General features: G+C 45.8%; 1 protein-coding gene across 2 annotated transcripts in view; it reads right to left on the bottom strand.

Annotated features, from left to right (window-relative positions):
- The window catches only part of LOC122181993 (unconventional myosin-X-like), a 67,944-nt gene that overhangs the window by 44,470 nt on the left and 8,407 nt on the right, over positions 1–15,067 (bottom strand). For both annotated transcript variants that reach the window (XR_006179657.1, XM_042874953.1), the window contains exons 3-12: positions 12,278–12,436; positions 9,706–9,893; positions 9,458–9,592; positions 7,883–8,007; positions 7,093–7,106; positions 6,397–6,481; positions 5,447–5,550; positions 4,571–4,700; positions 3,243–3,361; positions 359–505 (exon numbers count right to left, since the gene is read on the bottom strand). Coding sequence is in view for 1 of the 2 variants with exons in the window: in XM_042874953.1 (XP_042730887.1) it covers positions 359–505; positions 3,243–3,361; positions 4,571–4,700; positions 5,447–5,550; positions 6,397–6,481; positions 7,093–7,106; positions 7,883–8,007; positions 9,458–9,592; positions 9,706–9,893; positions 12,278–12,436 (1,206 nt within the window). In the remaining variant the exon portion in view is untranslated. The remainder of the gene's footprint in view (positions 1–358; positions 506–3,242; positions 3,362–4,570; positions 4,701–5,446; positions 5,551–6,396; positions 6,482–7,092; positions 7,107–7,882; positions 8,008–9,457; positions 9,593–9,705; positions 9,894–12,277; positions 12,437–15,067) is intronic.

Raw genomic sequence — 15,067 nt, 5'->3', positions numbered from 1 at the left:
TCAGCAAAAGGCAAAATGTATGTAACCAGGTAACGTACATGTAAAACCTGGACATTTACTTTGCATGTAAGTACAAAGCGAGCAGATACAGGTAATTCTAAAGTAGCACTGAAGTAGTATTAATTGTATTTGCTTAGAGTTTGTGTCACAAACCATACCTTGAACATCAGCCTGCACAAACACAGGTACCAAAAATGGGAAGCTAAACAGATTTTGCCACTCCCAAAGGGAAGAGACAGCAGGCAAGTCCCCAAATGCCCTATGCTATCTTACACAGGATACAAACCTACAAAACATCTTCCCTGCATCAGCTGACCTCTCCAAAACCAACATACCCTGTGAAAGACAAAATCCTGACCTGGAAGTTCTCGAAGCCAAAGATATCCAGGATGCCCACAGACTTAAAGTTTTCCCTGCCTTTGATCTTCGTATTAATCTTGCTAATGAGCCATGAGAAGCATTGGGAATACAGTGCCATGGAGAGGGAGTCCCGGGAGTCTGCTGCCTGTAAACACAAAGAGGAAAAAATGAGTTACAGGGAGAACAGAAAACATGAGGGGCACCAGGAATCTCTACAGGAATTCAGGTCCCTCCATTCCTCTTTCGATGCCTCGGCCTCTGTACTGATTATATATGATGCAATATTTATACGTACAACCAACATTCAAGTTTGCAAATAGGCCAGACATGCACAGATGTACCATGTTTTATCTTTAGGTAACTGAGCTTGAGAGGCTGAAGGAAGTAGCAAATAAATAAATAAATAAATACAATCACTACTATATTTTGGAACAGGTGCTGGTGTAGGGTAGGTGGCAAAATAGCTCACAACTAAGAGCCCATAGCAGTCATTTGCACCACTTGAGCTAGTATTTGCAGTGACATACAAAACAGCATTTAAAAAAAACTAAATAAGTAAAAAATCACAGAACATCCTGATTCCTTGATTCAGTACACTTGTAGAACAGTCAGATGGTGTCAGCTCAATTTTTCAAACCTGGCAGGGCAGAATCTAATAGAGCATTCTGCCACTAAGTTATCAGGCGCCTCTCTAAAACATCATCATCTCACTGGAAGCCAACCATCAGCCAGGACGCATGGCCCACAAGGAGGTGAGTGGAGAGACCTTCCTGAAGCCAATCCTACATCCCATGCAGTGATCATAACCAAGAAAAAAAAAAAAGAGCTTAAACTGTGAATGCTGACAGGGAACGGATAATTGTGTCTAAGAGTAGGGGTGAATGTCCAGAACTGAACTTCTGAACTCTCAAACAGAAGGAACTGGAATGGGCTGGTTGCGCTTTTTGATAGCTTTTGGACTAAACAAAAGTGGCATGCTCCAAATCCTTCAATTAACAGAGAGACATGAGACAGAACCACAACATAAGAGGCTGATCATATGCTGGGCTTCCACACACAGGCTGTTCAGATCAAGGAACCAGGACTTATGGTTCTGGGAAGAAGAGGAGGTCAAAAAGTAGGGTTATCAAAAGGAAGTGATCACAGAGAGAAGAAGGGAGCCAGGAAAGACCCAAGGTAAATATCCTGGCTGGATGAACCTGAATCCACCCAGTCCCTCATCTTGCTCCCGAGGCCCACCAGCTAGATCCTCCCTTCCTCCCAGTCTCACTGGTACTCTCCCTCCTGTCTTTCTCTGGGGTAGCATCTGCTCTCCAGCAACCCAACGTCTAAGGCATGCAGCAACCTCCCCTCTCCATATTTTAAAGTGCAGGCATGTAAACCTTCTCCAGGTATCTCTTCTCTCAGCAGGTGATCTCTCTAGTGCATCAAGTAAGGGAAAGACCCCAAGCCCTCTAGCACCTTTGCCTGCAGAATCCAAGTGGAGCCAGACCTCCCCATCCAGCTGTACAGCAAAACCACATCCCCCACAACATGGCATGAGATTCTCAAAGGCCCCTTTCACCCTCCCAGCCCTGCCCGCCTTCAGGCGGATTCATCCATTCAACCCACTGAAATGTCAAAGCTCAAATGGGCAGCAAGCCCATTACAGAAGAAGAAATCCCTGGCAGCAGCATCGTCACATTCCCACAGTAGCAAGTGGGAAGAGGTGAGCATAGAACATGGGGGCTAAGAGCCTGTGCAACCCCATAGGCCTCCTGGTCAGTGCAACAGGCTCACCTAGCAATGGTACCTAAGCCATAGCATCCACTTGTGGCAGGAAAAAAGGAGGCTTAAAAAATTACTTATGTGTGAGTATTGAAGGAATCAAATTGTTTGCTTTAGAGAAAAATTAAAACAAAGTGAAAAACTTATCATAAACTGAAGCTTGTAAAGTGAAGAGCTGGGATGCCAAAGGCTGGCCTTGTCTGAGGGCTGTTTTTCAGCTCCAGTCTCCAGTGCAGCTGGAGCAAGTGTACTTAAAGAGGCTCTGAACACACTTCTGGCAGGAAAACAGAAGCAAGGTTGGACTGACATCTGTCAGAGGGAACCCAGAAACACTGGTTTCTCTGCCAGTGCACTGGGCAGATCAATAACCCTTTGCTGCCTGTGCTAGCCCAAGATTTCCATTACAGATGTTTATTTTGCTATAACACAATGCTTATTCTGTCCTAGTAGCAGTAGCCCTCATTTCCCAGTGCCACGCCTTTTATTAATGACAAAAGATGATTTTCCAGTTATCTGTGTATGGACCTAAAACACCAAGAGTGCCCTCAAGTGACAAGTGGCACCACAAGTTATAGCTGGTAGGAACAACACTGCAATGAGCCACAGAGGAATACAAGAGATGAGCAGGACTGGCTCCAGCAGGCAGTACAGGTTTGGAGACAAGAACACAGAAGTTTGGTGAGCTCTTCTGCACATGTGTATACACAAACAAGCTTCTGTGGAGTAACAGCTGAACACCCACTGGATGGTTTGTGGTAAGTAAGTGTCAGTTGTTACCTTCCAATAAATGCAAGATAGCCTGGGAGTTCCGCAAGGCAAAAGCATGCATACACGCAATGACCACAAACCATCTGATGCACCCTCTGCACGATAGGAGCACAACCAATTCCTGGTGGCTGAAGGTGATCTAAAACTGGTATTGTGCATTGCCTGCCTCTAAAGCCTAAAGAGCAGAAGAGGCAACAATGGGACCTGATCTACTGCTAAGGGCAAAAGACTGAAGGACATAGCTGACAGCTGAGTGGGTTTAACAGGGAACTGTAAACCTGAGTGGGTGATAGAAGGCCTGGAAACACAGAAGTAGCAGAAGCAGCAGAATACACTAGGATACGTACCTGCTCCACAGTGAGGGGGGAGCTGATCTCTTCCCCACGCAGAATCATGGATCTCTGAGTCAGGACTTCGGAAAGCTGGAAGGCATCTAAGCCCAAGAGGTCACTGGCAATGTTCAGCACTAAGAAGAAAGATAAGGCACACTTTTTTTCCCCTGCGCGGATCCCTACCAGGGCAAGGAATCCACAGCCTGCAGCTCAGCATTGAATTCCCAGGGATTCCTCTAAGGCAAGCAACTTAAGAAGGAGCCCCTTTACTTAATTCTCCTTGGCATACCTGAAGCTGTGTGCTCACATACCTACTGTAAGGCAGGGTCAATACCCATTAGGGGCTGCAGAGAGAGACAGGTTAAAGTCAGCCCTTCTGCTAACAACAGGAAGAGCAGAACATGGGGTAAAACTCAGCACCAGTAAAATATTCACTGAATAGAAGGTACATTTTCATAAAGGCACAATAGCGCAGCATGAGATTGCTGTACTTGTGTGTCCAGAAGAAATTAAATTAATTTTCAGACATAAAGCATTCATATATATATATTAAGATAATAGATATATATTATTTATATAGATATAGATTAATAGATATATATTAATTACCTCTATTTGTCTAGGGACTCACTTTATCAGCCCACCTCAGGCCGGCTATCTGTAACAGAGTGCAAACTAGCAGGTGCTTCAGAGGAAAATCTGAAATAGATTTATCTACATAAAGTTGTAATGTGATGGAAAGTACCACAAAAATAGCAGGGTGGCAAAGTCTTTGGCTACAGCAAATGAGAATGAGCCCAAATGCAGCAACCACAGACACAGAAACAAAGGAATAAAATCTGCTTACCTCTAGAAAGTCCTCAGATAGGCAGGGATCTCCAATGAGATACCCTTGCCTCCACTGCCAACCTTTAATTGAAGTCTGGGAAGAGATGGATCCTCGCACCACCCTTTCTGGTCACTCAATACACTGCATGCACCTGAGCACCCCTGGGTTGGCCCTGCCCTCCCACCAGGTACTGGTGGGAATCACTGGTTCAGGCCGTGGTTTAGCATTTCTGCTACAATCTAAAACTCCTCCTTGCTCCTATTTCTTCTTGCTCTTTCAAAGCGAAAGAGAAACTGTGAGATTGTGAACTTGGTTTGAGAGTATTGAAGTCCAACTAAACCATATTGTGCTTGAAGCCATGCCTCCTGTGGCAATGGAGGCAAGGCTAAACTGCAAGGAATCCTCTGGCAAAGGCACTAGTGGCCAGGATAGGGAGAAAGAACTGCAGAGTGAACTTTGTTGGGGGTCGTATGGGGTTTTGCACAACTGACCAAGTCTCAAGGGTCCCACTTACCTGCTTTGGTTGTAACCTGGGCCCCGCCAGCTGTCATAAACTCAACATTTCCCAAGTGAAGAGTGCCAGAAAGAAGTTTGAAGATGTCTCGGATCTCTTCAGAGCTGAAGTCCACCACCTTCATGGCAGTCTACACAAAACCAAACAGCCAGTTTGGCTGTAGATACAGCCAAAGTGGAACCACCACCCTTACACCCTGAGCTCTCTTCTCAGCTGAAGTATAAATGCTATGTTGTCATTGAAGACTTTTGCTTATTGGAGACATTTGTTTCCTTTAAATCACATCTAAGCAGGAGCTATTGAAATCCTAAGCTGCCTCCTCTCACCTTGTCTGTCTGGTTCCACCTACACTACTAGAGCCCTTGGGCTGATAACATGCCACTTGTCAAACAAAACGTGAACTGCATATTCATCCTGATAAACTCATGACCTCTGGCAAAGTTACAGATGTTGACAGAAATCTGTGTGGCATTTCAGAATATGCCATTTGCAGGGGTGATATGACTAGAACATCTCTGGAGAATGCCTAAGTGTTTTCTTTCAAATGGTCAATGTGAGGTTTCCAGGATCAGGACAGCTAGAGAGCTCTTGAGAATCACTATGGAGCAGAGGGGTGAGGATCATATTCCCCAGAGTCTCCATTGTTCTAAATTATTATTCATCCTTGACTGCTTCCCAGACTCTTCCATTCCTGTACACTAAAAACACTCTTTGAGCCTTGTTTTTACCATGAGCAGGTAAAACAGTTCAGAGGTTGCTGAACACCACATTTTAGTGTAGGCCAAATCAATTCTGCCTGTCATGTCCAGGTCCTGCAGCACACTTTGCCTATGAGATTGTGCCCAGGAAGCTCAGGAGGATTAGAACAGGACTCACCATGACCTTAGTGAACATTTCTCCATCATTCAAGTTTTCATCATTCACACAGCCAGACTGGCTCAAGTACCGATAAGTCTCTGGCTCAGCGAGGGAGAGGCTTTCTGCAGCAGCCATGGAAGCAGGGGAAGAGAGAGAAAAAGGTTTATTTAGCAAACAGCCTTTTCCTTCTACAGTCTTGGTCCCCTAAAACAATGGGTATGGTTACCACAATGGGTATGTTCATCTAAACAGATTCCATATGCCTCAAAGGGTGCACCTAGACATTGATCGCACTGGGCAAGGGGGTGTGCAGGAACAAAGCTTGCAGTGATATGCAAAATGATTTAAAACGGCCAGATTCCAGGCTGCCTGCAGTCACAGAAACACCCTACCATACTGAATTGACTTGGAAAAAAGAGGAAAAAAAAGATGAAATTCAATCTTGTTAAGCATACATAAAAAGTCTTAACTATATACACAATGAGCAGTGACCTCTAAATTAAGTATTTCCACTTGGTTCAGAGAGCCACAGTAATATTTCTGAACACGTCTCAGTGCTGAGCAGCAATCAAAAACTGATTACTGAAAATTGCACAGAAAGAACACAGGGCAAAACATAAGAAACTGAATTAGGTCTCTGCACATATATTTGGCACAGCCGCATCTTGAATGCTATCTGCAGATTTGATCCCCCTTTTCAAAAAGAATAGAGGAGAACTGAAAGATCTACAGAGAAGAGAGAAAAGGATGATCAAGAGGTAGGAATGCACTACAGACAGGGGAAGGGAAGCAGCCTGGGATGCCAGCTTAGAAAGGGAGACAGACAAGAACAATTTGCTTAAGAACAGAACATATTTTCTGTGCTTTCTGAAAGTACCTACATGATTCCCACTGTTTCCCTTTGTTCCCAAGGCTTTACAGGCTGGACTTGAGAAGGGACTAAGCAATATCCCAAAAAATGTAGTTACCTTTCAGCTCCCCACTCACACCAGCTAGCAGAGCATAGAAGATGTGGTAATTCCTCTCTCCAGGATTCTGGTGTACCACTCTGTTCTGAAACAAAGAATGCAGGCATAGCCAGAAGGAAGAGGCTGCACTTGTGGTTGCAAAGGCAGAGGGAGGATGGGATACAGGTAAATCTCTAGGGCCAATGCACAAGAGAGGCTGCCTCCAGCTCAGCAGTTGATGTTGCCTGAACAAGCTGTACATCAAGATCTTCTCTTGTGCGGCTGTGCTGCTAAGCATGTAACTCACTGAGAGTATGCCCATGGGGAAATGGAACCTTGCAGGTTCTGGCCCTGCTTTTCAGTGAGCCTGCAGAGTCTGAAGTAAAAGTAAAGTAAACTGAATCAGAGCACAGCTGATGACATTTGGAGTTGTACCACCAAAAGCCTCTCTATGGAACTGAATTACTTGCTCCCTCCTTTTCCCCTCATTAAACCTGCTCTCTTAGAGCCTCTCTGGACTTTCTGGTGTTTATAAAAGGCATGAGAACAGACTTCAATAGATACAGAACCTCCTGTTCCTCCACCACCCTCTTCCTCACTTGGTGCAGTTGTGGTAGTAACATCTGAAGAACTGGTGTCTGCATGCTGCTCCCAGGGGTGGAGGCAGCAGCAGCACTGACTCTGCTTCAACATGGCTATGGTAGAGGTGACACCTACCTTTTCCAGTAAATCTAAACCATGTATCAAGGAGAAAGCATTCAAATGATGTATGGCTATTCCTCACTATTCCTTTTTCCACAGAGGTATAATGTGCCAAAGAGACATATAAAAGGGCAGGGTCCGATAGAATACAGGATCTGCATAATGGTGAGGTAACCTAACAAAAGGATGAGCCATACCATGGCTACCTAGGGAGATTAGAGGGGCCACTCCAATCCAAGAGACTGCATTTCACATAAGTCTTGCATCAGATCGCTGGGTTTCTGCAAGAGACAGCTATCTTTCATCTACCGACAGCACAAAGAGCAGAGACTAAACAATCCCAGCCTGTTATTTACAGCAGTAGTAAATTCATCTGGCTGCTGTTCCAGTGGAAATTGGTGTGGTTTGCAGTGATCAGCAGCTTTGAGCACCAACATCAATAAATGCAGTTTTAGCTGCCCCATGTAGACAAAAGATGTGTCACAGCCCTTGGGATAGGGCTACGTGGGCAAACAAGGAAGAAAGTGGTCATGGCACAAAATAATTGGACTACATCCACACTTTCTTGTCTTTGATTAAGGTTTCAAGGTCCACTGCAGATGGGCACCCCAAAAGGAGGAGCTGTAATTGGTGCTCTGAATTCCTGTTGTTCTCTGCATCCAAATATTGTACAAGAGCTACTGAGCTTTGGTTTCACCCTTCTAAATAATCAATAAATGGTGATGAGCCATTTCTGGACCCAACCTGAGATCCTCCTCCTCTCCACTCCCTCCAACCATTACTGGTCCACCAAAGAAAAGGATACAGTCAGTGACTCGTCCGCCCTGGATGTGCCCATGCTGAGAGAAGTGCAGCTGAATGAACTTGCCGAAGCGGCTAGAGTTGTTATTATAAACTGTCTTGGCGTTTCCAAAGGCCTCCAGAATTGGGCTGCAAGAAACAAGGCAATGAAGACGGAGTGGTGATGTGATACCATTACAACAAAGCCTTTGTCCAGCCTTCTGCCATTCATACAGCACACTGCTGTGCAAGATTCATTTGTTAAAGCACCAGTCTGGACAAGCAGGAAGAGCTCAAGGGCAAGGAAGGATGGCAAGAGCAATTTGTCATCACGTGCTACACAATTTAAAACCTTTGGGATTGACTTAATTAAATCACACCCTAATCAGTGTGAGCAGATGGTGTTCCTTCCACTAAGGGCATTCCCCACCAGTATGGTTTCAGAAATGGCAAAGATCCTGGCAGGTTGTGTGCTTCATACAAAAGCACCCCACAGATTGGGCTTGCAGTTTGTTAACGATGGTCAGGAACGCCATCTAGGGCAAACACTTTAGCTTCAAACCATCTCTTTTTTTCTTGTTTCTACGTCCTCTTTTGAAAGAGAAGCCAATTTCAGTAATCTCTTAAAATTACAGGCAAACATCTTCAAACAAACAGCTCTACACTGATTGGTCGGGTCCTGGTCCTGGTACTTAAAAACTTGATTAGGTTGATACAAGTCACATGATTTCCAAGCCAAGGGAATACATACAAATTACATATTTGGGAACTTCAATCTAAGAGAGTCACATTATCCACTTCAGAAAAAAGCACCAAAAAAAAAATATCCCACTTTGGATGGGTGTCTCTTGGCCACCCTTCCAGTCTCCAGGAAGATCATGCAGATGGGAAAGGGTGAGTTACCATGCAGTTTGGTTTTTGCACTGGGGAAAAAAATGAATACCATTCAGAGTGACACACGGAACCCAGGATTAAAATATTCTGTTTTGCAATGCAGCCAATTTTAAAATAACCTGAAAACCTGACAAGCACAGAGCCTGGAGATCCCACAAGCATGGCCTGGATGTCGTCATGCTCGATTTTAAGATATACACAGCTTTGAACAAAAAGACGACTGCAGTTGTTACCCTGAGAAATACAGGCTTTTTAAATGTCTCCATCTGTCTGCTGCGTGGTTCTTCTCGAGACGGACGCAGATAGGGGATTATTCAGAAGTTAATCGTTATAACAGATTATAGAACAACAACTAATCACAACAACTCCTGAATTGTGACTGTGCCATACTTGAGAGCTTTTTTTTTTTCCCCAAAGTTTTCCAGCTGCCCACACTGCCCTGCCACAGGGAGGGATGTTACCCATGTCCCCTCCATCCATGACTACAGGGCACTGTGCCACAGGAGATGTGAGACCAGGGCTGTGCCGTGACTCGTGGACCAGCTCGGGGGTAGGCATGGCAGGGGAGCTACTGAAGGGTGAAGAAATACCAGCCTTGCTGAAGTATTAACCCTCTGCTCAGGCCCATCAGCCCAAACACAAGCACTGTGCAGAAGGTAGGTAGTGCCTGCAAAGTGATAGCTGCAGGTACGGAGGTGAAAAGCACCTGCTCTCCAGGATGGCTTCCTCCACATGTGTGCTCTTCTCAGAAGCTGGGGCCCCAAGGGAGGTCTGGCTCATGGCTGACAGGAATTTCAGCAGCAGCTTGGTGCTCTCAGTCTTTCCAGCTCCACTTTCTCCACTGTGGAGGAAGAGATGCATTGCACTCACAGCTCCAGGACAAACTGAAGTAACAGCCCTCCCACCCACGGCACGTGATGCAGCCAGAGAGCAGCCAATTCTCCCCTTTCTGACCTTATCAGAACACACTGGCTGTCGTGACGCTTCCACAAACAGCAGTAGCACTCATTAGCGGTGGCGAAGATATGGGGAGGCAGCTCACCCAGGCGGTGCTGCCTGTACAGCTCTATAGCATCCACACTGTACAGACCAGGGATGGGCCTGTAGGGGTTCACTGATGCCAGGATGGAACCAATGTTGGTCTGAGGGGAGAAAACAAAACACAACAAGGAAATGAAGCTCCAGAAACAAACAAACAAACACAAAAAAGCCTGAGACTAAAGGAGGGTCAGGGGACACTTTCACGACTCCACCCCAGGATCCCCAGTGCAGGGGGTTTGGATGGGTTCAAGCAGCTCCTGAACAAAGAGGGGACATAAAGACAAGAGACACTGAAGTGTGTCATTCTGCTGCTGCTGAAAAAATGCTGTTTAGAGCAGCTTAAATCACGTGGTAAAATCAAATCGAGATTGACAGCTGAAGCACTAGGATTTCAAGCCAAAATATTGTGACATTTTCTCAATACTTTATTTTGAAAATATTTCATTTGAAAATACTTCAATTTAAGAAAAGAGTTTGTAAGGTTTAAAATAAAATACCTGAAACCAATTTATCCAATTTCAAACGTTTTCTTTTGTGAAGTCAGAAGGAAATTCATTCTGATTTTTGGTTCAGCCAGCCAGCTCAAATCCAGTTTATTTTCAGAGCTGCAGTACAGAGCAATGGTGCTATCTCCTAGCAATGAATCCACAATGTGGTCAATGTCCAGCTTAAATCCTGCTACTGAGGTAGGGACCTCCTTCACAGGGCTGCTGCTCCACTCCAGGAGCAGCCATTCTCAGCAGGGTGTCAGACGAAACCCTTGGAGCACTGCATAGTATTACTGCCAAACCATGAACTACCAGTCATCACATACAGATAAAAGGATTTGCATGCATCCGTTGAAGAAGCTGTAATTGGAACATTTGGTGATGAGAAAGACACATGCTTTCTCACTGTTATACTGTAATGCCAAGCTCTGAAGCCAAAAGCAGGACTAATAAGATGCAATAGTCACCAAACTATTTAATAGTTATTTAGTACAGCAGCAATACAGATCACCAGGGACAAACCATCACCTGAGTCTCACTGCATTACCAGCAGTACCCACATAAGTGGGCAAGAAGGGACCTGAAGAAGACCTGAAGACCCTCTGATACAGTAGATACTTGTAGGCAGAAATACAGTTCACTGGTGACAGAAACAGTAAGAGAGCAGATGACCTTTGGTGCAGGCTATTGCTGTGCTCACATTTTCTGAAGTAGCTTGATAGAGTTGGAATAAAATTTCTTTGGAAAAGTTCTCCAATTGCCATCCTCTTCTTCCTCTTTTTTATTAATTGCTTTTATTTTAAATACTGGTTCTTCTGAGTTACCTTTCCTTCAGGTGATTTTGTTCTCCAGAGAACAATGACATTTCTCGCCTGTTTCTGATCCCCTTGATTTCCTTCCAGATATTTTTTGCCCTGACCTATAGGCGTTAACTCTCCTTGGTACAGCTTCACCTGCAATCCTGGCCTACTACGTTCTAGCTGTGAAGGAACATACTAAATACACACTGTGTGCAGCCAAAAAATGACACCACGTCTGAACATTAACACCTTTCCTCCATGGCTGGAGGAGACACAGAGCTAGTGCTGATGAGGAACAGAGGGACAGGGCTGTGGTGACATGGTCAGAGGCAGCAGTGTGCCACTTCTGGTGCCAGGCACGGTGAGAAGGGTACTTCATTCTCCTCGTCCCAGCGCAGGAGGTGCTTCAGAAACCAGGTCACTTTATTGACCATTTCCTGGAATACAGGTGCATACAGTTCGGTTGCCTTAGGAACAGTTGCTATGCAACACAGATTTACATTTTTCCTGTCATAATCTGAAAAATTCTGAGTACACACAGAGGATGGACAGCCAAGGTATGGGTAAAGCAGCCCAAGGCAGTCTTCACGACATTCAGCCTAAGCAGAGCATTCTGCCTCCCAGCAGCTTCATCCTCGAGTGCTCTCCCTCCCTCATCGTTCCCCTGCTGCCTGCCTCCTTCCTCTGGGCCTAGAGGGAAATAATGAGATGTGCTGGTATTCTGCTGTGCAATGGAGAGCAGAGCAACTCAAAAAAGCACAGCCACTTGTAAAAGCAGGAAAGTAGGCAACAGGTTTGCTTTCCTAGCTGAGTTCAGGAGCGATACTGAACAATAGCCTGTTGTACCTTCCTGTCTACTTGGCCATCTATAACCTCTGAACAGCAACAATAGGGAATCTGGGCAACATGTGTGCCAGCTAGTAAGTGACAGATGTTCATGGTGGATACACAAATCCTATAGGTGAAGGCCACATTTTGGAAGTTCTACATAGGCAAAGAGGCCCATATAGTAAGAAAAGGATCTCATAGGGCTGATGGAGCTAACAAGGCACAAAGCAGAAAAAAAAACATCCCTTTTTATCCGCATGAAACAATGCTCAGGAAACAACTTAAATCAGTGTTTCCCATGTAAAGTGGCAACCCCAAAGATAAACAAGACTTGTCAGCCACAGAGCCGAGGTTCAGCTCAGCACTTACATAGATGTTACCCTGCTGGTAGCGCTGGTGCAGGTTGAGCAGGATGGCAGCTTCGTGCAGGTCTCCCAGCATGGACATGTCCTCTACCCCACTGACGCTGCTCTGGTGCATGGGCAAGACTTTTTCTACGGAAAGGGAGGTCTTGGGGTACTGGAACACCTGGAGGAACAGGGATAAGGATAAATAAGAGCATGTCACCTGGGCATACAAGTCTGATTTCCTACAGAAACAAGTGGTTTTCTTTATATTTCAGCACTGGAAAAGGAAATGAATAAGGCACAGATCCGTTCCCTATTTTTATAGCAGTTCCTCCATTCTTGTTCCAACCTGTTGGAGCTCCTTGGCCACAACCCACATAGCACACTCCCTGCCTTTGCTACAAAATTGTCCCCTCATGTTTAGCACTGCCAGGACGGGTCAACGCAGGGCTACCTGGCCGTTAATGAAGTTCCCTTGGCCAGAGCAGGGCACCACCTGGACTGGTATTGCACACTGTGCTCAGTGTGAGCGATGGTGGCAGCTATTCCCAGCAGATCAGGAGCAGCCATACACAGAAGCGCAGGTGGGATTGTGTCTCTGACTGCAGCATGGTGCAGGCTAAGCTTGTTCATATCCCAGGTTTCGTCCTGGGGCAGACAGAGTGTCTGGTGGCTGTGTCAATGGCAAAGGAAGGTAAAGCAGTCAAGAAGCCAAAGTAGGGATCTCCTGTGCATATGCTGGCATGTATGCGTTTGATGTGGCCTTCAAAGTGACATCTATTAACCTCTATCACCACTCTGGAAGTGTCCTCTCCTCTATCTATACACTTTCCCTGCCTCATTTGCTGCAACCTTCTTCCTGCTGGAGTTTCCTCCTCCTCAACAGCCCATATTGGGTCATCCTCCTCACCTCCCTGCACACAGCTGAGATGAAACTGCCTTTCCCCTCCACCGTACCCAGTCCTCTTTACCTCCTCCTCAGGCATGATGCTGACATTTCACAAATGCCATTTCAGTTGCTTCCCACTCTCAGATTCAGCTGTGTGCCATCTCCCACCCAGCACCTCAGGCTGCATTAGATGGCAAAACCCAAGATAGAAAAATGAGATACTTCATACAGGCAGCCCTTACAGTAATCCTTGCAATCTTTGCAACTGGGCTTCTCCCTCCCTTCTGGGACACCGTTTCATCTTCACCCCTGCTTGTCAGCTTCCCCAGGTGCCAACAAAGAAACCTACAGATCCCCTCGAGAATAAGTACATCATCCATAGCATTGATCTAACTGCTTTCTCCCGCCCTCTCCTTGCAGGCTGCTGCAGCTGCTGCAGAAGGGCAGCCAGGCAGCTGGGAGCTGCAGACAGAATGAGGTCACCCTGCCCCCTCGCAGCATCATCCTCATGGAGCTGAGGCTGTACCCAAGGGGCAGGGAGCTCACCAGGAAGCAGGATGGGAGAATGGGACACCTAAATTCAGAATATGAGCTGCAGAGGTATGATGTGAACTGGACCATCAGGAGGAAAGCCACCATAGCACTCTCAACCCATGAGTCAGCAAACCCCTGCCTCTCTTCTCTCTGCTGACTCAGACAAATCTTGGAAGGGGGCAAGTCCAAAACTGCATGACATGGTTTGTCCTTACATCTCCCTGGCAATTACCCACTTACCACCGCACTGTCAGCAATTGTGGCCATTGGGCCAGACAAGAAACAATAAAAAAGATGTCTGGGGAAAAAGCTGAGTGCACAAGTGTCCCAGAAGACCCCCGTGTTTAGAGTACCTGTGCCAAGAGGTTGCTATGCATGGAAAATAATTGTGTGATGGGTCAGAGCTTGTTTATTTCCTCCTGTAGACAACACATGAGAAAATGGGACCCTGAAGAGAAACTGGCCCTGAATGCAAGGCTAAACGATTAGCGGGACTAGATCATCAACTATTAACCCTGTCCTGAGGCTCTTGGCTGGCTTTATACACCATGCCCATCTAAAGAAGAATCTGGTCCAAGACCCTTCCCACCTCCAGCCAAGACAGTGAGAAGACCTTTATCCTCTCACTGCTCGGTTCCAGACCCTTCTAACAGCCCAGACATCCCCCCCTCTCCAGCTCTGCATGTGGTGGGGCTGGGCTGGCATGTGGTATGTATGGCTGAGCTGACTCCTCTGGCTCAATTTGCCTGAAGCAACAGAGAAAGCACAGACAAATTGATCTCTCAGCAGAGATGCCTCTGGAATCCCCCTTTCCCAAGAACAGTTAGTGTTTAAAAGGGAACATTACATGCATTAACAAGATCTTTATTAATTTGGGAAGAAAATATCAGCTTTTTGTCTCCTAAATACAAGCAAGCCATTAAATTACTATACAAGCACTTCACAACACAGCCAAAGATTTCCACTTTCTCTCCAGTGATGAATTGATTTTGTCTCAGACCAAGCCCACAGTCAAAACAAAATGACCAGGACTCGCTCCAAGTCCCCACAGTGATCAGGAATAAAGTAAAACCTGGCCAGCAGACAACCCAAGGTGGGGAGTGCCAACCAGGCCAGGCTGAGCAGGTGAGGAAGGTTTCCTCCTCAACCCCAAATCTGTCCATTAAGTGCAAGGAACAAATATCCTGCTCAATATCTCATTTACATTTATCCATAAAGCACTGGGCTGCTCTGTTTCAAATGTGTTTTTCAATCTCTTGTGTTTCATAAACATCAGCTCCTCCTTTCCTTCCAGGAAGTCACATTTCTGATGGATTTGGTGATTGAGATGTTTTTGAGGAAACAATAACAAATGGCAAAAGCCCTGTAGTATAATACTGGACATCCTAC

This window comes from Lagopus leucura, unplaced genomic scaffold (genome assembly GCF_019238085.1).
Source record: "Lagopus leucura isolate 7727_CA_CO unplaced genomic scaffold, USGS_WTPT01 Super-Scaffold_100012, whole genome shotgun sequence".
NCBI classification, from domain to species: Eukaryota; Metazoa; Chordata; class Aves; order Galliformes; family Phasianidae; genus Lagopus; species Lagopus leucura.
The sequence above is the reverse complement of the archived record's forward strand: the minus strand, read 5'-3'. Positions and strand labels throughout refer to the sequence as shown.